Source organism: Parus major, chromosome 8 (genome assembly GCF_001522545.3).
Source record: "Parus major isolate Abel chromosome 8, Parus_major1.1, whole genome shotgun sequence".
In the NCBI taxonomy this organism is placed as follows: Eukaryota; Metazoa; Chordata; class Aves; order Passeriformes; family Paridae; genus Parus; species Parus major.
The window spans coordinates 25,495,741-25,522,379 of record NC_031777.1 but is presented as its reverse complement, the minus strand read 5'-3'; the positions used below and the strand labels follow the sequence as shown (position 1 = coordinate 25,522,379).

At 38.1% G+C, this 26,639-nt stretch overlaps 1 protein-coding gene across 2 annotated transcripts in view; it reads right to left on the bottom strand.

Annotated features, from left to right (window-relative positions):
• ZFYVE9 (zinc finger FYVE-type containing 9) overlaps positions 1-24,640 on the bottom strand; it is a 48,519-nt gene extending 23,879 nt beyond the window's left edge. Inside the window, exons 1-6 of one of the 2 annotated variants that reach the window (XM_015635914.2) lie at positions 24,539-24,640; positions 23,113-23,254; positions 16,695-16,797; positions 11,978-12,082; positions 9,137-11,199; positions 2,712-2,811 (exon numbers count right to left, since the gene is read on the bottom strand). In XM_015635914.2, coding sequence (XP_015491400.1) covers positions 2,712-2,811; positions 9,137-11,199; positions 11,978-12,047 — 2,233 coding nt within the window. In that variant the 5' untranslated portion in view covers positions 12,048-12,082; positions 16,695-16,797; positions 23,113-23,254; positions 24,539-24,640. Of the gene's footprint in view, positions 1-2,711; positions 2,812-9,136; positions 11,200-11,977; positions 12,083-16,694; positions 16,798-22,996; positions 23,090-23,112; positions 23,255-24,538 lie in introns of those variants that run through there. The other variant, XM_019007624.2, reaches the window with a different exon arrangement.
• Between the last annotated feature and the right edge of the window lie 1,999 nt (positions 24,641-26,639).

The following is a 26,639-nucleotide window of genomic DNA, read 5'->3' as shown; positions in this document are numbered from 1 at the left end:
CAAAAACAAACCCCAAACAGAACTCAACAGAACATAAACCCTCCTGCTTCCTCCAATTGACCTGCAAAACCAATAGTGAGATGCTTGTCAATGAAAAAGGTATTGGCATTCCAGTTGAGAAAATTACTTGAACAATGCACTTTTTAAACAGCAATCCTGTACCACTTATCGTAAAAGTCCTGAAAGAACAGAGTATTAAAAATGCACAAAGATACATGTCCAGGGCTCCTTTATTAGAAAAGTAAAAGAGCAGTCTTAAAGCTTTCTTTAAATGGAGCAAAGTGCCAAGTCAGCATATCCATGACTGAAAATACACTAAAAATAGCATTGGAAATTGATGAAACACCCAACCTGGCCCTGGAAACATGCCAGAAAACACACAACCCTCTCCTCACACCCAGTCAAACACAAACCAGGTACTGAGCAATCAAATGAAATTATAACCACTTTTACAGTTCCTACCCCTGCTTCCAGGACTATGCAAAGATTAATGCTTAACCTGCTGCACTGACAGGGACAAAAGCCCCAAAACTTGCGCTGACAAAGAAACTGGAAGGATCAGGAGGGATGGGATACAGTCAGGCTACAGTTAAGTAACCAGTAACCCAGAGCATCACCATGAAGCACTGCAGGCAGGGACAGGGACAGAGGGGGACAGGGCAAGCACAGCACTGGCCCTGGAAAGAACCAGGCACTGTTGTCACTGTTTTCTGCCACTAATGTACATCTGCCCTGGCCACAGGACAGAGAGACTTTCAAATGAAATTATTATAAACTGATCAGTTTTATTACGTCTTTTTAAAATAACACTTCAGTTTCAACCAAACTATTTTCAGATTCTTCCCTTTCCCCAGATGAAAATTAATCCTACTCACCACCACAGAGCCAGCTGTCTTTTGCTAAGTGTATTTGTAATTCCTTGTTTTTGAATGAACACCTTGAAATGTGTTCATTTCTCCATCCCACAATGTAAGAGTTTAGAACCCCTTCAGCATCATTACTGGGACTCATTTTTCATTTCTAGATATTATAGCTTAAAATTTCCTGTCACCTTACACATTTGGCCTAGAGTAAGAATTATTAATAATTAAGACCTAGCACTGCACACCAATTAATGTTTAATATTTTTGAAACATTTCATCTTTTTGAATTTTTTTTCTGAGAAAATTATATTCCTGTTTAGTAACAGATACTGTCTACTAATTTTATATTCTCATCTCAAGACTAAGCATTCAGTTACTTTCAACCAAACCTGACCCAGTACTCAACTTCTTTGGAAAAAAAATAAAGCTATGACCATAAGTTTAGTGTTTTAGTTTAGATGTTCAACACAGAGATCTTTCTGAGAACAGCCCAAATAATCCACTACGCAGTAATATATAAAGATACTGCCAAAATTACTTTGTGTGATGCTGACACAAACCACAATTTTCCTAATCCTTGGTAGAATCTTTGCTAAAAGTCTCCAAAGTTTAGCTATACAATTGCAGCAATGGAGATTCCGTGATAAACCATCCTGATAATTATTGAACAGTTATCCTAGCAGTTAAAAGTTTGCATTTAGAGCCTGAATTTGTCTGACTTCTCATTCTTCCTTTTACATGTTAGAATGCACCTGTCAGACTTGCCTCTACCACTGAATTCAATTCTGGCATCAAGTTTCAGTAATCTAGATATATATTTATACCCCAGGACCAAGACACCCATTCACCTTCCCACTAATAAGCCAAAATGCCTGTAATTTCTCACGATGAGACAGGTTATCTCATGATTTAAGCACTCACATGGGCCCTCTCTCAACCTAATCCAATTTCTCTGCTTTCTCAATTCAAGACAGAAAAACTGAACATTGACTCTTCCAGCAGCAGCTGTCTCAGTGTCATGGGCACATACTCAGCTGGACAAATCATCACCCACAGGTAACTGCCAGTGTGGAAAGTTCTGGAGATTTTCACAAGCCTCAAGAGAGTGCTCTGTGTTTGCCCATATTTATAGCATAGCTCTAAAGTGTTACTAAAATAAAGAACAACACGCAAAATACATTCCACAGCCCACTGGTCAAAACCAGAGTCTTTCCTTACACCAAGCAGAGGTGATAGAACTTCCTATCAGTTCTACATGTTAACTTCAGAACTACTTGTGACCTCTCCCATGTTCTCATCAGGCTTTTAGCCACAGCACCACCCTGGGTTTGACACTCTCCAGGTATGTTAAAATAACAATCTAAGCTCAGCCGTCCACATTTGTGGACCTGTATTTAGACAAGACTCCTACTCTAGCACCAAGGAGTTAAGAAGAGGAGCTGATTAATTTGTGGATAAATACTACTTTCCCAATCTCATATAGTGCATAATCTAGAACAGGCACAACTGCATTACTGTACTCTTTGGCAATTCCATCTAAATGTGTAGCAGGTTATCTACTCAGGCAACAAAGGATACAGAGCACACTTCTGAAGCAGCAGCAAAAAATCCCCAACAGTCACAATTTTTGCAATCCTGGTAGAGCACTCCCAAATGAAAGCTTTCAAGCTCACTGCAACCTCACCAGTTTTTCTACTCTTCACAGAGACTCCACACCAGCCTCTCAAGCAACTTTACTGTTTCAGAATACTTACCAACACAAATTAAGTATTTTGCTATTTTTCTTTTTAAATGCCCTCATTTAAAAAGAAAGTGAAGTGCCACATCTTGGGTTCCCTCCCCACTCACCATTCATCAGCACTGAGTGGCAGATCACACACACTCTGGCTTCCTTTCGGTCCATGTACAGCAGCTTGCACTTCAGGCTACAGCACGCGGCACAAAACACCTGGAACACAGGGGAAACTGCTCAGGGGTGTGCACAGACATGGGACAAACTTATGGATCTGGACGACTGAGTACCTGCAAAGCTCTTGAAAGGCAAAATACAGAGGTAAAAAAATCAGTATTTTCCCATTATGATGGTTTGGCATTTAGGGAAGAAAAGTTGAAAACACCGAAGTTAAGGCTCTGAGAGAGGCTGCTGAGAGTTTCTTCTCTGCTTGACACCTGGCCAATAGCTGGCCAATTCTGAGAATTGACACTGTTGTTCACCATAGAGAACTGAGATCAACCCTGTGAATACCACCTTTTAAACCTAAGCCCGGGAGTTTCTGGTTCTCTGTTTCTGGATTTGAAAGGTAACAGGAGCCGGGCTCCAGCGGCTCCTGGGCAGGGGACAGGGACTGAGAGGCTTTCCCAGTCCCAGGCGGGTCGGGGCTCTCCCGTGGCCCAGCGCTGGGCTGGGGCGGGCCACGGCCGCTCGCCCCACGGCCCACACAGACGGCCCCAGGCTGAAAAAAACCGAGTCCGCTGCTTTTCCAGCCCTGCCGAGCTGAAATCCGACACCATGAATACCCAGCCGCGGCTTGAGCCACATTTTAACCCTTTTACTACCCAGATGAGACCTGCAGATTTAATCCTTCTTCCAGAGAGAGGAAAGCGAGACTGATTCACATGTAAAGAGACAACATGTAAAGAGACACCAAAGTCAGTGAAAGAAGGAATCAAGCCTCAGATGAGAAGAGAAAGAGGAGAAGCTTTAATCAGCCAAAATACTCTTTTGTTAAGGCCATGGAGATGGACAGTAATGTTCTGAAAAACTCATTTAATTCATTAGAGTATTGGGGGGGGGCATGAAGTATTTAAAAGTGTAGATCTGAGAAAAGGTATCCATTGGTGAAGCTGAGCAGATGGAGTAGTTGTGATCCCATGAAATGCTGGAACAGAGAGAGAAGTGAGAGCTGATGAAGACCCTTGGCCCCAGGGAGGAAAAGAGAAAAGCTCTATTCCCAGAGAGGATCACAGAGACAGACGAAGAGAACCTTTGCCTTTGAGTAACTCATCCTTAAAATGACACCCCTTGAGTTCATGGCCCATGAACACACCTCAGAGTGGTGTGAAATGGGAGGAGAGCCTGATGGCAGTTTTCCAGACGGCTGGCATCAGGGGAATGAAAAGCCATGAGAAAACTTTTCTTATGGAGAACTTTCCATGAAATGACAAAAGAGGACTCCTTTCTCTACAAAGACTGATGAAAAGGCGATTGCAAAGTTGGGACTGCTTTAACCACTATGTTTTGTCTCTGTGTTGTTAGTTGAACAAGGAAAAGGTTGGATGGTGGGGAGGAAGGGTTTCAGGAGGCTTTATTCTGGTTTCTTATTAGTTCTATTAATAAACTTTCTTTATTCATTTTAAGTTTTGAGCCTGTTTTGCCCTTCTCCTAATCCGTATCTCACACCAAGAGATGAGTAAATTTCGTGGTGATTTTTAGCTAGTGTTTTAAAACCACCACACCCATTAAAGCCACTGTGACCAATACCTAGGCAGGGTGCCTGTACTACTTACCCTGATAATTATTTTGTGGAACACATAAATGCATTTTGTCCTGATACTGCACTGTATTGTTTGGCATAAATGACAGTGGGGGTAATAAATATCTACCACATTACAATCCCTCAGAGAATTAACAACTTGGGAATTAACTTCAGTCTTAGAAAAAGCATGAGTACTTCCCAGAATTAAATAGGAATTCAATGCACAAGTATTACATATATAAGGCACTGCTATGGCACAGATGAATTCAAACTTAACTCTTTGCAGCACCACAATTCATCTACATAGAAGGAATTTTTTGGACGTCAGGAGGAATTTCTTCACAGAAGGGGTGATTAAACACTGGAATGGGCTGCCCACAGAGGTGCTGGAGTCACTGTCCCGGGAGGTGTTTAAGGAAAGACTGGATGTGGCACTCAGTGCCATGGTCTGGTTGACAGGGTGGTGATCAGTCATAGGCTGGACTTGATGGTCTCAAGAGGTTTTTTCCAACCTAAATAATTCTGTGATTCTATATCAGCAACTCCAACTGTTAATCGCTTCATATCTAGCAAGCTGTTCCTGGGTTGATGAGGAATAGTGAATATCAAAATGTTTTAAATGTTTAACATATAAACCAAGCCATTTAAGAAAGCTGAATGACATTAGTACTGCAAGAAAATCTTGCTCCATTTCTATAAAAAACCTCATTTTGACATGAATACAAACACCACAGCATCACAACAGTAGGGAGAAAGCAAGAACTGCATTGTGTGCACCCCTAGCTGCAAAAGGGGCTGGGGTAAAGCCCAGGGAGCACAAATTACTGTGGAAATGCAGCTGTAGGTGCTGCTCCTTCTGCCCTGAACCAGCTCTAAATAAACTCCCCAGTCCTGGGCAGGACAGCTTGTTCCTCCAGAGAAGCAGAACCATGAAACATGATGAGTGTGGCTTGTGCACCAAAACACACTTGCATGCAGATATGATCCTACAATAGTAACTGCCTTCTCAAAATCCTGCAGTACATATGCCCTAATGATTTCTTATTTGTTTTAAATAATTATATTGCCTTTATTTAAAATGAAGAAACAAAACTAAACAGTAGTTCCTCAGGGTTATTTTTCAGGTGATGTGAAGATACTGATGAACATCCATTTCCTGCAGAAAGGTAATGTCACATTCAGGAGATCTAGAAACAGCAGCAGCTGCCTAACAAATGAGTTCAGGTATCAAGAGAGAATTTCAAAATTTAATTATGGGTGGATATTATCTCTGCAATTCCCTATGCATTATTATGATCAATAACACTTTTAAATTAAAAAAAATATTCCACCGCTCCAGCAGCATTATTTCTGTAATATAAACAAGAAGCTACATAGGATTCTTATATATAAATATGTTTAAGCCTAATTAAATTTCAACCAAGTTAAAGATCACACCAAATTATGACTACTTTGCAGCCTGTTACTTGCAGGTTTTTAGTGGCAACTGTTTAAATAAGCAAATACAGGTTCTGAACTCAACATGAGAGTTGAAAATCAAATGTGCAGAAAGCTCAGCCTTGTCTCATTAGAACCAGACTTAATGCTTTCTAATTATGAGAACTCAAACATTTCAAAACCAAAATATAATTAAGCATATACTAGAATTTTAATGCAAAAATAAAATCCACCCTTTCACATCTGTGAAAACCTTTAAAAAAGCAAAGTAAATATACTTGAAAAATCTGATTTCTGCATGCACATCTCAACCCAATTTACAAGTATTCTAGGGAATATTAATAACACCATCACAGTGTATTTTAGAGACATTTGACATCATTTCAGTTCTCTGGGAAAAACTTCCAGTCAAAAGTTCATTCAGTATTGAACATGGAAAAATCAATGTCATCAACCATAAATGGAGGCCCAACACAAATTAATATCTAATTTAGGACCATTTTTCAAACAACACATTGTGCATTCATGAAAGCTCCCAAATGCAATGATTTAAATATTAAAAGAGAAAACAGAAGCAATGACAGAATATCCCCACCTCCTCTCTCAGGCTGCATCAGCCTTGAGCAGCAGTAAAGCAGAGAATGCAATCCAGCACAACTGACAAGTCAGACTTGTTATTAACAATCACCAAGTCATTATCTCAGTACATCATGCTATAAAAAAACAACAGAGCAGTGTCGAAGCAATTTTTTATGTTACAAGGGTTTTCAGGTTCACTAGAAGATGTTAAAGCATTAGTTGCTAGGCGAATTGCTGATTTTTTTTTAATATTTTAGTGGAAAAATATAGTTTTGGTTGTCAATAAAAAAGATTGCATAAAAATTTTCTGTTTTCCCTATCAAGGGTGATAATTTCATCTGACAACAGAAAGTACATAATACATAACATATAATTTATAAATGTGTTCACACACATTCACTGGGTTCTTAATTTTACCTCAAAATTTACTGGAAGTGTATTTGTTTCTATCAATCCAAATGGTTCATATCATCCATTAACTCTGCAATTATTATTCTCAAATTAAAAACCCTGACAGACTTCCCAGTTGCCACTCAACTATTTTTAAACGCAGTGTTTAATCCCAAATGAAACAGATACATTCACCCCTACAAAAATGATTTGTCATGATGCTAATAAAGCTTAAAAGGAAACTGTTGTGCTAAAGCTTGTGTTCAAAATATTTAATCCCATGGCTTCCTTTAGAAACAAATAACTGAAAGAGTTCAAGATGTTGTCTCTCCCAGGCTCTTTTAGTGAGATTCAGACATTTAACAGTGGAAGCATCCCTGTGGTTCAGTAGTTACCTACACCATGCATGGTTCACAGGACTTGCTCTGGGGCTGGTGACCAGAAAGCAGGAGCAGACAGCTGAGAACTGGGATTTCTCAAGCCACTGCAGCCACATTCATCAGAGCTTGTCTGTCAAAAGCTTTGGTCTCTCAGAATCGTTACAGGAATTAAGGCTGTAAAGCAATTTGCAGTAAGTGCTAAGTATTATTTGACTTACAATGAACCTTAGCATTTATTAATGAGTCCTTTCTGCCACATTTTTTGGTTGCACTTGTGAAAATTTGGTCCAGACAAACATTTGCTAACAAAAGTTTCTAAAAACAATCCACTCTAAGTCCACTGAGTCAGTTTGTCTACTGAACAGAGGGATTTTTTTATTTTATTAATTTTCCACATATAATCAAAAAACCCCACTGGCACTGGTGGTTCTTCTCAAGATTTGTCAGAAGGATGAAAAAAAAAAAAAACACAAAGAAATTTTGGGCCTTGTTCCATCATTGCATGCTTTATCCATTTACAGATACTTTAATTTTCTGCATTTGTGCAATTCAGGGTTTCAGTCATTACAGAGAAGCAATTAAATCCAAGCAATAAACTTGTTTAAAACACAAAAGTAAGTAGAAAATTTTACTGCACATGAAAATTGAAGTCATATTTGTTCAACAAAAAAAATAATTACCTAAATAACAGTATAAGTTAAACATCAAAGCTAAAATCATGGACAGTTCTTTAACCTGCATGACTTACAGATTCTCCTTAAGTGCCATGAGAAGAATGAGGCCCCTGAAATAACCCAAAAGCACTTTATGAGAGTACACTGAAGGCAGGCATGTGCTTTATGTGATGCTCATTGATCACCTGTGGTTATTGGCTCCACATCAGGACTTCCACTGCAGCCAAGCTGCAACAGGATGGGCAGAACCAACTGGAAGTCCTGGAGCAGTGCACAAGGAATGTCTGCTTAGCTTTTAGAAGTGTCCTGGGAAACACTGCCCAGCACTTCTCCAGTGAGAGACTGAGTGCTGTGCATTCTGATTCCTAAAGGGACGAAAGGGACATGTGTTCCATCTCACAGGAGCAAGCCTTGGGGTTCTGCTGGGCTGCTTCCAGAACCAGCTGGCATAATGGCTGAACCAAATCTTTATTCTAGTTCTCACTGGTTTTAGTATTCCTTTTTACAATATTCATTAATACCTAACTGAGAACAGTGTTAGTTAACTGCTTTTGAATCATCATTTATTTCTTCCCTGAGTTCCTACTTATGTCACTGACATGTATTTCAGTAAAAGATATTTGGAAATACTTTAAAAGTTAATAATTTACAATAAACTCATCACATAAGAATCTGAGTTCACCTAGATGACATACATAAAATTTTAAAACACCCTCAACAGTTAAGTATTTCTTACACAAGAAAAAGTGATATAGAAATTATGCTTTAATTGTCTTCATTTTGACATTTCTCACCATGTGGATATACACCAAGTTACAGTTAACCACTTTTTTTTTTCCCCAGGAGCAAATGTTTAAAAACATGTTAGCACTATTTAAAAAAATGTAAGCAATATGAGAATAGCAAAGAAGACTGAGAAGAACTGAGCTGATCAGCCATGTAAACCAGCAGGAATTCCAGCAAACCAACAGCCCACTCCCAATACACAAGTTCATTTCAGTAACTTTAATGGGATTATTGATGCAGTAATTTCTGTAAAGCAGTTTCCTGCACTTAGTCATTTTTTAAGAGCTCTGACATAAACCCAAGGATGATGATCACTGCAATCAACAAATACAACTGCTCATTTAGACTAAGAACAATTAGTTATTCTTTATTGTCACCCTAAATAGATCACAGCTCAGAAATTCCCATTTCTGCTTCACTCAGACACAGCTTTTTAGGAAGAGATGCCACAGGTAACTATATCCAGTAGCTTAGCAAGCCCTCTGATGCGACGTTATGCAGTATCAGGGAAAAAAGGGTGCTTTGAACTTATTCACAAAAGATGAACTTACCTTCCCACAGGCTCTGCAATGGTGCCTTCTTTTGGTGAATGTAAATCTGGCCTCACATTTCATACAGTTTGGTGCTTGAGAATCTGGAACCCACACTGGAGCAACCTCACCCAAAGTTGTAAAAGGCTTTCTGGCTGGAGCTCCAAACTGACCAGCTCTGAGATCATTATCTGGACTATCTGGGGCTGCTGCAAGGCACGAACTATTAGAGACTCCAGATTCATACTCGTCCAAATGTTCCCCATTAGAACCAGTACCAGAGGCATTTGAAGATGTTTCACCAGGAAACATGTCTGCTGTATCCCCTAACTGTGTCTTACCAAAGACATTTTTGTTTTTACTATTACCTCCACAATTTGGGGGAATAACATCATTTTGTAAGTGGTCCGACAATGGCTTCGGAATCTGCAGTTTCAGATTTGTGGGCTGCTTAGGTCTTGCACCACCAAAAGGAACACTGATATATTGCAGGTTAGTCACTGGTTTTGGTGAAGTCTGCCCTTGCATGGATGAAACCTGACTACAAAGATTATGCAAATAATTTTTCTTTATGTGGTCACCAGTGCTGTTTAAAATAAGACCACTCCCTTCTGTGGTCTCATTTCCTCTCTGTTCATAAACATTAGTGTAACATTCTGACTTGCTCTCCTCAATCTCCTTTTCCTCTGTTACCGAGTCTTCCTTGGAGGGTAAAGTCTTTGGAACATGAGCAACAACTGGGTTCTGCATTCCATAGGAATCACAACCATTAGACAGAGAGCTTGCTGCTGATGTAGCCATCACATCAGAGAGCCTGGACACTCCAAGCTCATCTGTATCAGACCCTTTTAAGTCTATGCCTGCCTCCAGTACCCCATCTTCATCTTCTCTGCTATTCCCACATGCATCATCAGGCTGTTTGGTCTGCAAAAGTCTTTCATTCTCTCCTAGAGTTTGCTTATTATTCATCTCATTCAACTTTGTCAGCTCCCAATTAGTCATCTCCTGAGATTCAGGGTAACATTCTGCCATGCTGTGCAATTCCGTTGTGCCGAGATTTTTATCACATTCAATGACTTCGCTTTCAGTGGCACTAACATCCTCTGCAACACATTCCTTGTAATTGCCACTTCCAGCCACGTTAGGTTGACAGGTTTCGGTGAGCCCAGATAGCCTAGACTGCAACTGCTCGGTTGTTTCCTGTTCTACAATTAAGCTTCCACTACTGGAACCAGAAGAGTTTTTAGCTTCTAGATCTGTTCTCTGAGAAATGGCTTTACTAGTGAAATTTTCAACTGACGCACAATTTTCTTGCATTTTAGCAGTACCATCAGCTGGTCTCTGCAAGAGAGTCACTGCATTGATCCCTGCAGTTGTAGCTTCTGAAAACAGCAAATCTTTACTCATATTAAAATCCTCCTTTAATCGAGAGGAGGGGCATGCAGCGGTCAGGCTTTCAGATGAAGCATTAATCAAATGACTTACAGAGTCATCTTCAGTGCACAGCCTGTTTACTTGCTTTTCTGTATCAATATCCTTTTCTGTGGATCCATTTACAGTAACGCTAAACTGGTCACTCTGTCGGTTTTCATTATCCAGTGTAAAGCTAATAGAGTCCATTAGGGACTGACTGTTGTAATTTGTACAATCCACAACATCACCACTTTGTAGTGTTCTTCTGTCACAGTTGTGCATGACTGCCACCACTAGCACACTTTTCTCCTCTGGCAAGCAAGCTGTATTTCCACATTTCTTTTCTCCTGCTTCCACAGAGTTACACTGATCATCCCGATTACTATTTCTTTTAATCAACTGATCATCTGCTGCTGCCTGATCGTCAATCCACATGACTGGGGTCTCTGGGCTTATGCTAAAATCCTTTCCATTAGCACAGTGATCTCCTCCTCCTGTTGGTGTAGTCACTGAGTGGGACAAGGAGAAAGACTTTAATCTCTGCTGACATTCATTAGGAGTTGTAGCTTCGTTCACGTTGGCCACAGTCGAGTTGAATGACAGGCGATGAGAAGGCGGATCTAGAATCTGATTCCACTTTGCACCCAGCAGAGTAGGTGAAACAGCGGCATCTAAAAAAGGGTTTAAACAAGAAAACTTACTGTCATATTAAAGCCAGAGGTTCTATTAATCCTGCTGCATTAGAATGTCCCAAATAGAAATGCAGAAGTGTTCACATACAGGCACATAAATGAAGCTCACCTGCCATAACCAACATCCTCGGTTAACCATCAGTAGTGTAATTCCATAATGTTTCTGGAACTCAAGAAGTTTAGAGCTACCCCAGTTAGTATCAGGTTGAATTTGCAAAAGCAACTTTAAAGTATTGATTAATATATTTCAGACAGCTAGAAGTGCCTAGAAAGATTCTCACCCTCATAAAATGAACAGTTCAACTTCCTTGACAGCAAAGAATTACCAATTAGACTAAGCAAAAAAATGTAGTGCTTTGAACATGATAACCTTCATTATATGATTTATGTGACCTAATAAAACATTTCTGCAAAAGAGACTTAAAATAAGTTTTGCTTGATTTGTTTAAAATAAATGATTTAAATATTGCTACTGAGATTAAGCTTCATAAAATCTTTCTTTAAAAATATACAGCACATTTGCTTTTAAAAGAGTAAGAAATTTTACAAAGGTAAACAAGATGAATGGAAGCAGAAGAGAATGCTACTAAGAAATGCTGAAGACATACCATGCAAAATTAACAGATGTGTTTTGTAAGTTCTGAGATTAATCTGCAACTCAGACCCACAAAGGGTATCATAGATCTCCCCCTCTTCTATACGGTTCTCTGTAGAAGACATCTGATGTGCCTCTACAATCCTGTTCAAAATGACTCACCTTCATTTTGCTCAAATTCATCTAAAACCTTATCAAGGTTATATGCCTCTGCTTGGAAATAGTTCTCCATTTGTCAGGGAACGACCACCAGATCCTTGTCTAAACCTGCCAGAGAACAAATTACAATCAGATGCTTAACCTTCAGTTGCAGTGTTCCATTACATATTGTCCTGATTTAAGGGGAAAATCAAATTTTTGTAAATCAAATTTTACATACATTACAGACATAAATCAAAAGTATTTTCCAGGAATAAAAATTGTGTGCTTAAACTTGCTTCATTCAGATTAACAACCTCCCCAAACTTGCTTTGGATTTTATTACTTCCAGTCTCACATTAATGTGTCTGGCCATCAGGATCACCATAATGCTGAGCCAAACTGCTGTGACTCCAGTCTAAAGGAAAAAAACCAGCCTAGAGAACCAGAAAGGCCAACCAAAAAATCTGAAGACCTGACTTTCAGATCTGTGCTATTACCAATTAATTCATGTGGCTTTGAACAAGGAGTTTAAACTCCCTGTGCTTCTGATTTTTTAATGTACAGCAGGCTAGCAGTACTCTGTGTCAGTCCTCATTTCGCTTGAGATGCTTCAAAGATTCATACTTGTAAAAGTTGTTAAGGCACTTAATGGGTGTTACTTGAATTGTGCTGTCTCTTAAAATGTCTACTTTAATAATTCCTGTTTGCCTGAAAGGCAGCCACTGGAAATCTAGCAAAATGCACAGAAGTAAATAGTCTCATCAAGAGAAAATGTTCTCAGGGCAGAAAAGAAGATGACAAGAGAGAAATGAGGGGAAAAAAAAGTCAAACCAAAGCCAGAAACCCAACCCTGAATCATTACATAACTATCTTCACATAATAAGTAATATTTTGCCCTACCAGCAGTAACATGGACTCCTCACTACCACAGTCTTGTAGCAACAAGACAGCCTGATTCATTTTTTCCAAATATTCACTACCAGCAGAGACATTTTCAGTAGAAAATGTGTGCTATAACCTATAAACCAGAGAGACCTTGATTTGATCTCTTCTCTGAAAATCATCCAAAACAGCCTTATTCTCTTCAGAGCTGACTTTCACTGTTGTGAAATAAGGCAACAGAGGAGGAGAGGGTGAGAACCTTGTTTTGCAGCATGAAGCAGTGTTAGACCTGACGGCTCAGTTAAAAACCTACTTTTTTTTCCACCAGAGACACAACGCATTAGAGGAAGTTTCCAATTTAAAACAATACTTTACCATTTCCCCAAGTATCTGGATTTGAGGAAAACAACAATCATCTTTATTTCCGTTACTACAACTTTTTCTATTTATGAATTTACAAATTATAAATATTTACAGTACAACAGTTTTGTATTTATTATGGGCAACAACTGCAGTTATGTTATTTACAGGAAAAAGACTGTGCATTAAAATATTACAAAATGCAGAGTTCAAGTTTTCAAGGTTTAAAATCTGATACATGGTTGTTTTAAAAGATGATCATGATACAACATAAATACACTGCTATTTAATATAATTAGACTAAGGCATGTGTAAAAGATACACACAGAAGTTAGTTTTAAAGAAAATCAATCTAAAAGTAACTTAGAATTGCAATAAGCATCAACAGAAAAAAGACCATTTGCAAAATAATTCCAAGATAAACTAGACTTGTCATCTGACATACTCCTAGATTTGTTCTCTGTTCTGGGATTTTAGATTAACTCCTTCTGCAAGGAAAATAGATGATTTGCAGTATCATTTACTGTGCACAGATCATAACATAAGCAATGAAAAGCTGCCCACCCTGATCACCAGCTACATTTCAGGAGTCTCGAAAAGTTGGACTGCTTTGTACAAAATACCAGGTGATTTCACATCCATTTATAATGTATTTAATTTACATTATAATGGTAACATTGCTCCTAGCAAACAATTGATGAAGACATGTATAATTATTCCTAGGCAAAGTTCTGCTACTAGGGTCAATGATGCAAAGAGTATTTGTCAGTGAGGCACTGCAAGACAGAAAAATGTCATAAAAAATTTTTGTGCTCACGAGTTCCAAATGAAGAGAGAAAAGACCTTTTATACCACTATTGTTATTTCACTCACTGATGTACCAGGATATATGGAGAGCCCTTTATTTTTAAACTCATAGTCACTAAGCTGACAGCAACTCTAAATGAGATCACATTGTCTGTTGCAGCAGGTATTTCTCAGAAAAGGTCAGCTGCAAATCTTCAGGTCTAACATCTAAAATTATTATTATTATTATATAAAAGAACACAACAACCCCTCAAGCTTTTCTGCAAGATTCTGCCAAGGGCAAAACACACTGCCAAATCCACAGAAGTCCTTAATGTCCTCTCCTCTGTCTGACAGTAAAGGAGGATGAGTACTCATGTTCCTAACAGATAATCAGCAAGGCTTCCTGATTGTCAGCAACTCACATACTTGCCAGTTGAAGATCTAATGCTTCAACTCTCCATAGCCAGCAATTCAAGATCAAAATAAAAAATAAAATGCTCTAACACAGCATGCTGTAATAATTGAGTAGCTGTTTTCCCTGTGGCTTAGAATTTAATTTTATTTTTAATATTTTTATTAAATGCCCAGGCTAAATAAAAAAGCATATTCCTTTACAGGTCTTTTGAAGCTTCTCAGTGCATCTCACATGTACCACTATAAAAGTCTGGAGGACTTTTAGAATTACTCTAATCCCAAAGTTCCTTTGAGTACAGAGGTTGGCATGACATTTTTTAAAGGATCCTTAATAGTTGTGAAACTCTGTAGCATTGCTCAAATATCCCGAGTCATGGCACAGAGAGAAGCTGATGAGCAAATACACAACTCTAGAAAAAGGAGAATAAAAACAGGAGCAAATCAAAAAGAAGTTTCAGTGGTAATTTTAGCTGTATGCCACGAAAAAGGAGATACTTCCTAAATTACTGTATATTGGGATGAACAATATGAAGGAGAGGATCTTGTACCACTGCAAGGAAAAGGAAGCATAAACCATCAATGACTAAAAAACAGGAGATTTTTTTCAGAAATACAGTCCTCCATGAAAAGATTTGGCAGGAAATACTAATAATGGAAAAAATAGTAAAATTTTATGTTTTAACTCTGTATACAAAAAAGATTAATACAATAGTTACTATCCACTAGCATGTAAGGACAGAACTCAAGATCAGTTGTTACCCATTGCAGAGCCATCTTCTGTCTTTCAGGGCAAAGTGCTAATTAAAACATGCAGCCTGTCAAATCAGATTATTTTCAAGCTCCTGTTGGATCACAGATCATGCATAATTCAGAAAGTGTGTTTTACTTATCAATTTCTTCATAACAACAGCATGGGCTTGTCATCATCTTAATTTCTGAAATTTAGGAACTTACATTCCATGAAGCTTACATGCTTTACTCTCCCTTGATGTCTAAATTTAAAGGTGCATGTACCAGAAATGTGTGTGTCATATCTACCCAGAATTACTGCCCTTGTCATCACAGCATTCAGACACAACACAAACTTCAGCTGAATAGTGGGGAAGAGAAGGAGACAGAAGTGAAGGACAGAAAAACCTTCCTTAAAATTAGGTGTTATTCTGAACAGGCTTAGCCTTGGAGACTGCCTCTGAAGAGAGCTCAGATATCCCACAAGCCAGTTTGCTCCTGAGAAATGAACTGTACAAGAGACTAGCCTTGTGTTATACCTGCAAAGCAGCCAGACTCATATTTGTGTTGGGCTCTATGATAAGGGATTATGTAACACATGATCTTCTGCACTGCACATCCTAAATTATCCTTGGGATAAGTTTTCACCACGGGAACTGACAGTCTTTAGTCTTTCAAACTGTCTCTAACAGTGGATGATCAGCTCACAATCACATTAAAACACTGTAATAAAAAATGCATTGAAAGGAAATAATACTGACATTCAGCTACTGGCCTCCCAGCAAACACCTAAAAACCACAGAATATGTAAAGAAGCAGAATAGGATCTCAGGATTTTCTGTCATGCTGTCCTGTAGAGACAACTCTTTCCATATCAAACTGTGAACCTACATGTTTCAGTAATCTCTTACTAAACAAAATGCTCAAATACTTTATTACAGTCCTCACAAAAAATACCCATGAAAAGCTCCTAAGATGGAAGTCACAAAGGGCATGACCAAACTGAAACCAAATATTGCTCATTCATCCTGATAAAAGTCACACATCCAGAAAACGCCATTTTCCCATAGCATGAGAGCACGGAAGTACAGATTGACTGGACAGACAGATTTATTAGATCCAGGGCTCCTGGAGACTTCCTCCAACCCCAACAAACAATGGTCAAGTGCACATCTTGTTCCAGCTCCCTTCGGCGATCTGCGTGTTACCTGTCCCCGCGAGTCAGGCACCTCTGCTGTAATGAACACTTTGTTCAGAGTTGAGCAATAGCTTTATTTAGAACTGATGAGATCTGGCTACAGAACAGACTGAGAAAGAAAGACTTTGCCCGCCTTCCCCCTCTCCCAAACAAATAAGACACAAGCTTTGCTCTAAAATGGGGCAATTACTCTCAGTAAAAAACAAACCAACAAATTGCTAAAAATACTCCATCATCTTCTATATAAGAGATCCATCCATATACAAAAGTGTATGTACGTAAATATATACCCATAAGAACGCATAAGAAACATTTCAGGTGCAGAACTCTGAATTATTTTATTCTAAAGCAGAACTTGCCTCTTACCTTTTTCTTAAACATATGCTAAGAAACGAATGGCCCTGTGTCTTCTCATGATGACCGCAGCACAACCAGCCACTTCCGCTGAATCAGGGTGTTCTACCTGATCCTAAAAAGAAAATACAAACATGTATTTTATGATTAATTCTGCCACAAACCATGTTCTTTTCAACACATGACTGCAGCTAGCAAGACATATTTGGCAAATTGCTGCAAGCTACAGATGATTTGGATTACATCTGCAGCTTTAAATTCAGAGATGTGTGTGCACTATGCCACTATTGCTCTCCAATAGTCTGGTGAAAAATGTTGCTTATAAAAACCATATTGCTACCTACCTGTTATTATTCTTCATTTAACTGTAAACTCTCAGTGTAACACAGCAACTCCAACTGTCCTTGTATTCCTGATGACCTTGACTGTAACAATTTATAAAACTAGTCTCTGAAATAAATTATATTAAACTACAATAGGCCTTCCAAAAATAAAGAGCTAGTAGCTTTAATAGTCAACAAAAATTCACAGCCCTCTGAATTCTGTAAACTGTATTCATCAGCTTCCCACTGATTTTGTTACAGCTAAACAACAGGTTTTGTCTTCAAATTATTCCCCCTACAATCTTAGGCTTCCTTCATTTCCTAAAGGCTTCTTCTCACAAAACCCACAAAAGCACCAACCTTCAGTAACAGGGAGGACCCAAGAGAAAAAAAAAGTCATCTGAAGAAACTTTTGTTCTTTAATCCACAGCATTTCTATAGGCCAGGTGCTCATTTTCCCAGCTGCATCCTAACAGCCAACATAGCTCAAAAATCCAACACAGCCATGGGCAGAGAAAATAGAAACTAGTTTATGACAAACAGTGCAACAAGAAAAGGAATGAGATACGTTAAATTCATTTTTAATGTTTTCTAGCACTGACATTTTGACCTGTTAGGTAGTTGAAATATTTATTAGTACACTGATGAAGCTGCAACACGTGTTAGAAAAAAATCTTAAAGCTCCAGCAAAATTAATAGTGCTTAAAAAAAAAAATAAAAAAATCAGTTCTCCATGCATGAAAACAATATTCAGTGTTACACTAAATTTTTCCCAGGGTTGTTTATTATTCTTTTCAGAAATAAGCTACAGTAATAATTCCAGGAAACTAATGAACTGAACAGTAGCACTCTGAGTAGTACTGTTTCCAAACTCAGAATCTCACAGCTTTGAATGCCAGCAGAACTCTTCCTGTATACAAGTAAAATTTCTGATGCTATGTATATTTCTACCTCTATGACTGAAAATTAATTTTGGTTATCTGGGAAATTGTAGATGTTATAACATTGCTACAAAATTCTCCAGATAGGCTTCACATACATATGTGAAGTGGAGGAAATTTAATTCCTCTGAAAGGCTTCAAACTAAGCCTTTTCAAAGGGATGTGAAGTACATGTGGCAGTGGGGAAGGTTTTCTGTACCACCACTGTGTCCCCTCCCAGCCTGTAGTGCAGGAAAATGATTCCGTTTTCATGACTCCTTTGAAAAGACAAATCAATTAATGACAATTCTGTTGGTGATTTATGGTAAGGCCTGTCAGCTGCATCATGAACATCACATGAGCCAGTCATACATTAACCACAAAGTTCAACCTTCCCTGATCAGAAATGGATCAGACCTAGCAACCCACGGCTGAAACGAGCTGTGCTGATATCCGTGCTCTAAGCCAGCAAACCTTCTAGGCAAGCAATATTCAGGGCAACAGCACAGCTTTATTATTCATTGTTTTTATTCTGCTCCTCTTTCCTTGTTCCATTCTTCCCAGGTAATGACTTTTTGGTGCGTAACCACTCAACAGAGAAGAACACAGATCAAATCAATCACTGCCAGTCTCGAAAGTAAGCTTTGAAGAGGTATTACCTGGAGGTCCTGGAGCTTTTTGTTTACAGTTCAACATTTACTCTCAGCAGCCATTTCCCCTTACAAAGATCAGTGCAAAAATCAAAGAATGCTTACAGGTATGAACATAATATATTTAAACAAAAAGCAAGTAAAAAAAAAAGTAAACTATAACATTTGGATTTCATGAAAAAAATGAAGAAGTTGGCAACAGAGCCAAATTCTTTTTTCAGTAAGAATTTAATATAAGAGAAGTATATTTAAATGAAAATCAAGGGCAAAAGGAATAACTACAAATGAGAGCCAAGAATACTCACAACATATAACCTAGTGATTATTAGGTTTTCTCTGAATCACACACACTGCTAAAAAGGGTTCCATCACACTTGTAAAGAATACATACATTTCTACCTAAAAATTATGGGCCCACTGTGACCTAAGATCACTGCAAATGAAGGAGGTCCAGTGTCCCTGCTGTCCCAGTTTGCTACTTGGAGCATTTCAGTTCCTTATCTCTTCTGCTGGTGGTTGCCTGAGCTCCTCTGTCTCCTGCCCTACAGTGGTGTCACTCAGGTGCTGCTTTGGTTGTACCCTGCATGTCTGATTTCCCTCAGGAGCTCTAAGAAGGCGACTACCAATTACTGCAAAAGCAAAACAAGAAACTGAAGAGAAATTTGACAAGCAGAGACGTGCTCAGAATAAGAAAGGATGAAGAACAGAGGAAGAGAACACTAAAAATACAAAATTAGAAATATCTTCTACAAAAAAGAATGTAAAAAATGTTTACAACATTAAATGAAAGTAATCTGAACTAGCAGAAACTGGAATAGATTGTAATAAATGGAAAGAGACTGAAAAAGAAGCAATTTTGATACTATGGTAAAAAAATGCAAAAAATGCTCAAAGCATGAGGAGATGCTAAAAAATGCTTCCATCTACTGGCAAGGATCCAACTCTTAACTACACTACAGATCCTCTATAATGTGCTACCAGTGAGAAGATGTCTTTGAGTAGGCAGGGAGACATTTGCAGCCATTTTAAGGCACTTTATTATTGCTAGATTAGTTGAACTAGGCATTATCTTAAATGCAAATCCAGATTTCAACACTGGTATCTTCACTTCCTACCTTGTCTACACTTTGGAAGTATCAGATGGGAGATTCAGAGACTACAGACAGGGGATATGTTCAGGCCCCAACTTTGCAAGAAAATACAAACTACAAGAAATACTATAGCAGGGGGTTACATTAAAAGGAAATCAATGTACTTGAACAAGGGGAGAGACAAGTAGAAAGTTTCAGGACACACATCAGTAATGTAAAATTATTTTATCTGATCAGGCAATCTGGAACTTAAAACCTTCACAAATGGAAAAGGGGGTTCTTCACTCAAACGCAAGTGTAATGCTTGCAATAATGGTGGTTTACCACATGCCCAACAATTTTGTCCCCAAATATGGAGTTCTTTCTACCTAGCACCTGCCGAATGAAGGGAAGGGCAGGCATTACAAAGGGTTTGTGACACAGCAGTAGCAGTATCTGTCATATACCTGAAAATGCCTGCAATAGCAAGGACTTCAGATTAGGCCCCAAATTAAACATTCTAAAACTAAGTGTTCTATTAATAAATTAAAGAAGTAGTTGTTCAATGCAACCAGAAAAAAGAAAAAAAAGAAAAATAAAATAATTGTTTTCAAAATTCTAAGTTATTACAGAAAACTCAGCAAATGACAACAGATTTTTTTTTAAAATACATGGTCTATACCACAACTCAGATTAGAAAATCTAATTAAAACTCAACATAAGTCCATTTAGTAAGAAATACTAAATACAGCTGCAAAAATGAAATGTAACAAAGAAGATACAGCTGCTGCTAATCCTTTCCCTGCACCAAAAGCTCAAGATGACCGAGCATCCTTCAGCTTTGCTTTCCATAATTTGCTGATGTTCCTACTACTCAATGTAAATGCACCCAAGAGCAGGCTGGGGCATGGCAGGCTATTTCTGTGTAACACAACACTGTACCAGCTCACTACCCATGAACGCTGACAAAAGAAAAACTATTGCAATGTTGCATCGGATTGTCTTTTTTTCCAATCAACTGAACAAACAGAGATGGACAATGCTTAAAGCAGAACAGTCTCTCTAATTATTCCACCAATATTTGCATCTTTTCCCTTGACTTTCCCCCATGCCATTTTAAAGCCATTATTTCCACTTTTGTCTCCAGCCAAGTTTCCATAAGGAGACATTCACACATGCATGAGCAGTAGTAAGACAGTCAAAAGAGCAGCAACTTCAAAGCAGCATTATAGGAAGTATCACAGTCAAAAGTAACAGGGAGACAAGACAAACTACAGCAGCATTATCAACCTTTGTGCTCCAGAAAATGAAAGCAGCCCAACTGAAAAGGACACCTGCTTTATAACCATTTACAGTAGAAATAAAATTCCTTTTCCTACCCTTTTTTACTATTTCAAGGAGAAAGCAATTGATTTGTTTTCCTGACACAAACCCCAGCCTTGCCAAGCAGCCTCAGCCTGCTGCAGAGGCCGGGCCTCAGCACCTGGAGACAGGAACCAGCTCCTGCTTATGTAACTGCTTTTGATGCCTGGAAAAGGATCCATCCCTGCTCTGGGAAAGAACAAATAGATAGGTTTACACCGTAGGGCTGCCTTCCACGCAAGTTTTTCCAGAGGAATACAGCTGGAAAAAAAACAAAGAGAAAAATCCTTTCCTGAGATTACTCATATGCTCATAGAGGTCACTTCAAAATGTGGTGGTTTATGTATCTAGTGTCTTATAACACTTTGTTTCATGCAACTTCCAAGTTTAAAATACTGTAAACCACAAAAAGCTAATGCACAGTGCATTAAACATAAATTTAATATGAAATCATGTTTCTTAATTTGTGCATGGGTTCCAAGTAATGTCATCAATGTAACAACATAGTTATTTTTAAAAATTAATCCATTTAACATACTGATCTGAAGCTGTTATTTATCTTTACTCAAATATAAACTAAAGTAAACATATAGAACAAGTAGGTTTATGGGATGATTTTTATGTTTCAGTATTTGAGAAGGTTTTGACTCTGATGTTTAACACATTTGAAGAACAAAATTATTTAAAGCTGCACACTCTATCCCAGAGTGGATTAATCCTGTATTCTAACACTTTATGAATTTTTCTTTCCAGTGTAGGTTAGAAACAAGAACAAAACGCAAATAGACTCAATATTGTTTCAGATCTTTCTTAGATTTGGGCAATAAGGGAAGAACTGACTAAGTTCCCCTAGAATCTATACTTAAAAGCCTGCAACTCCTAAGGAGCTGTCACTTTTATAAAGCCCATGAGGGACTGACACTTGTGAATGCCAGTGAGCAAAAGCTGATAATAAAAGCTGGAACTGCCACACAACCAGAATGGAACAGATCAAAAGGACAATGGGCAAGAAGGGAAACTGTTTTGCTACCGTTTACCAGCCCATCAATTCCGAGTTGTACCCACCGGGAAGAGAAGCTGCTGGAAGCAACACAATTTATACATTCAGCTGCTTTTTAGAGAATGGACCATCCAAACAGGCAAAAACTCTGAAAGACCACTGGAGAGAAGTCAGGCAGCTACTAACACCACTTTTATCAACAGGCTGTGTTTCCAACACTCCTGTGGTCATCTCTGCTCACCTGATAACTGTGTCACACAACAGTACTCTAAATTCATCACTTTTAAAGAAATATCATAATTATAGACACCAACAGTTACTATTTCTCAAATGCTATGTTATGTAAAGCTGGATTACCATACATCCCTGAAATAAATATGGACTTTTATCTCATACTCTCTTCTCCCTGAAATTATCTCTAAGTAGGTAACTTAATTGCCATTTTGTATAGACCTTTATATTCATATCATACCAAACACATTATAAAACGCTGTTGTCAAGTGTAGCAAAGAGCCCTCCCACGTTTGTGATCATGATCTAACATCACTGATGATGCTCACAGTGCATTATGTCTTAAGTCATCTGTAACTAGTAACTCACTCGATACAACTCAATAATCCATGGCAACAGTGCATACTGAAACTGCTATTTCTGAGCATGCATCTCATCTGTGCTAAGGGCCATTAACATGCTTGTAACAGTGCTGAAGGGACTGAGCACTAACCACCAGAAACAGGCAGTAACTTGCTTTTAGGTGCACTGTAAAGCTTTTTTCTTTTCACTGATATACTGTGCAACTCAGACAATCAGGACATCTACCTGAAATTTATGTTTGGCTCCAGGAAGTTTTAGTTATATTACTAAGTGCCCATAATTCTGTATCTCTGTTAGCAGTCACAGGAAATAAAGGCTTAACAGACAAAACCCAAAAACATTTGAAAGCCTTCCTTATTATTAATGAGTTATGAGTATTAATACAGAAATCTTACAGAGCTCAAGGAACTCCAAATTCTTGTAAACTCAGATACATGAAAACTGAGAAACCTCTGCCACTTCTTCTGTCCACTGACAGGGTGGTTGATTCTGCTCAGCCATGAATCCCCACCTCTTTACCCCTTCTTCTCAGTCTGTAGCATATATTCCTGTTTTCTTCATCTGGAGGGCTCCTTTTCCCCTCTCACATTCCTTTCCCATTCTCTTCTTTCTGCATCCATTTGTTTTCTCCCTACCCAAGCTTTCTTCTTACTCTGACAAAAAAAAACAACAAAACAAACATGAGAAACCCCATGTTCCAACATTTCTGTTCATTACTGGTATAAATATACTGGTAAACAACCTTATTAACCATGAGATTAAGAACAGTGGGAGCAAATCCAACAGCAATGGTGGTACATCCACTTTGCAAACAGAAATGGAAGTCTTTAGAGGGTTGGCCATCAAAAAAGAAAAAAAAAAAAAAAAAAACCACATGGCTAAAAAAACAGCCGTATGCTAAGACACCATCCTAACTGCCAACCTGTGCCCTACCCCTCCTCATCATTACAGACCATCATTAAGCTCCTTCACAAATTCACTTAAACCCCTAGTCTTGTAGCCTTAAATGCATTTTCTGACACATGCACAGTGGGTATTCAGTATCCAGGACCACTTCTCTCAAGCATCTAAGTATTTCAAACCTCTAGTCAAGGCAAGTTTTGTTAAATACATAGGAGGCACTACAGCGTGTTTCCTCAAATTAAGGAACAATCTGAGTATTGAGTAAGGTACAATTACATTTAAAAGCCATCTGTACAGAAATGAAGCTTAATAAAAAAAGGTTAATAAAAAATATATAGCTACAAGGGGTATTATAGGAAATTAATAAGGGAACAAAACCACTACATATATATTTATCTATTGCCTGTGAGTCTCAAGAAACAATTTTTAATTGGCATCATAATAAACCCCACATTCATTTTACATGAGTACACAAAAAGAAAATCTATGAGCAAATTCCAGAAAAGGGTTAAAATGCATTTTACAGGTGACTTGTTAAGTGAAACCACGGTAAATATAATATAGAAGTTATTAAGCCAGTACACCAATACAATTACTTGAAAGCAGAAAAGCACACAGGTGGACCGATGCTTAAGTAACAACCTTTTAAAGTTACATTTATAAAAGAGTCAAGAAAGAACTGTGAAACCCATGAAATACACTGGGGTTTTATGCAGCCTTCATCATTTATACAAAAACACAGTATGAAATTACTACAATCAATGCAATTTGGTGTTTCAGCTAAGAGGCTGTTTCAATATATATGCTATTTAAAGTAATCTGTTAATAATATAACCTAAGAAGTGGGCTTTGCATGCACTTTCAAGTTCACCAAATAAGAGACCATTAAAATACTCATTTTGAATTAAACAAAACAGCATTTACAATGTACCTTTGTAACACAGTAACAACCAATATGCTCCGCTGGACTATGAAAGTGGAAACAACAGCTGTATACTGGAGGATAAAGCCCAAAAAGGGTGTAAATCAGATACCTGTGCCTTTTTCTACAATACACAAGCCTCAGAAGCAAGCTCTTTCCAAGCCATAGCATGTACTTCTACAGTATCACAGGAGAATATGCAATTTCAAAGACTGCAAGATAAATGAAAAAAAAAAAAAAATCACAAAGAGGGAACTTTCCTCTTACATTATCTCAATTCATATTAAATGTTCATTTATCTGCATTACAGTGCAGATAGGGAATAAAAAATTACATTGGCATGATTGGTTTGCTGGGTATATTTTAACCATGTAACTTTTGTGTTTCCTCCAGCCTACCAAGAAAGATCAGTATCCACACTCTCAGTAATATAACCAACAGGACTTACATGCTGGTTAAAGGGTTCAGATGCTGCCACTTTTCAAGTGTTGTATTTTTAATCTAATCTCCTATAGAAATTAAGATTATGGGATTTTGTTGTTCATTTACTATTCTTTATGCACATATTTTAAAATACAAATATATATCTGTCATGAAAATGAGTATCTACACAGTAAAAACAAATCCAAGTGACTGCCCTCCAAGGGAAAAGCAAGCTGTTCTATGTATTTTGGCAGCAACCTGCTGGGCAATCAATACCCACACAGCTCTGGAAAAAATCCCCAGAATTATGGTGTTATGTGAGAAAGATGGGATTAATGTAGAGAGGGAAAGAAGGGAAGAGATACTATGGGGCAAAAAGGAATTACATCTACAGAAAAACAAGATTCTTTCATTCCACAGATGGTGGAACAAAATGCTTACTAATATAGTATCTCCAAGAACTTGGATACAAATAACATCAGATAAGATTTACACTATAATAAACTCATTCAACACATCTTCCAACTTGAAACAAAACATACTTGTCTCCATCTCCAGATCACAGAAGAAATTCCCTGCTACTTACAAAACCTTTCACAAAATCTAAAGAATTACAGGTGGAAAATAAATTGTAGTCATCAGAAACGGATCTGGAACAGATTCCCAGTGTTTCAGCTCCTTTATTACTGGTTCCAGCACACTGCACTGACTCAATCCAAGAACCATTGAACTCTTCAGAGCACCAAGTTAATCAAGCCCAGTTCTCTGCTGTCCTCAGTACTGGATGGTGTCAGGCAACAAGCTCCTTGGATCTGTGATGCCAAAAAGAAAGGTCAGCACTACCCTACGCAGCAGTTGGTGGGAGTGACACACAAGATAAACTTTTTTCTTTCCTATCACACTTAAGAATCACCAGCACAGTTATCCACCTCTCTTCTGCAATAAACCACAGCGGCCCACTTGCTTTTGCTTCTCTACAACACCTGCAGAAAAACCAAATGTGCACCTCTTCACTTACCACACTTCCCAACCTGGCAGAGAAACAAGATTAATTTCATTTTGTTTAAATTGATATGCAAAGCTCAGAGCTGCAGAACTTGAAGTGGGAATACAAATTTAATTCTGCCAAGCACCTTCAGCAGATGACTGGGGCAGGGTTTACCTTCACCCCCACACTCATCACCAAAGTGCACCTCAGAGATACTGGATGTGTGGCACACCCAAGATCAGAATGAGGTCTGTGTACCACACAGACCAGAGGAATCTACCTCCTCAGAAACCAGGACCCAAATTTTACTATTATTGACAGCAGTCTTCAACATTTCTCTTAAAATCCAACAATCCAAAAAAAAAAAAAAGAGAGAGGAAAAAAGAAATCTAAGTTGTTGACAAAGAAAAGGAAACAGATGAGAGAACAATTTCATTGACAGGGTTAAAAGAAATGCAACAGAAGCACAGTAAACAATCTGTGAGAAACAAAAAACCTCACAAATCTGAAAATATCTACCATTTTTGTCATGTAGTATCTTATAAACTTCCAATTATCTGACTGGACAACTGGTCAAGCAATAAATTTTATGCATATTCATAGGATTTTCCAATTCTTCTTGAATTTGTAGTAACTACATGCACCATAAAATCATATTTTCAAATGGCTTGGCCTTTATTTTAGTGTTCCTAAGTCAATCCTCTAGTTCACATTTGAAGCACAAACAGGTAAGACAACATGTACACTGAGTTCAAAGCAGAGTTTTGACACAACAAAACTGAACCTGGAAACAAGAAAAGTT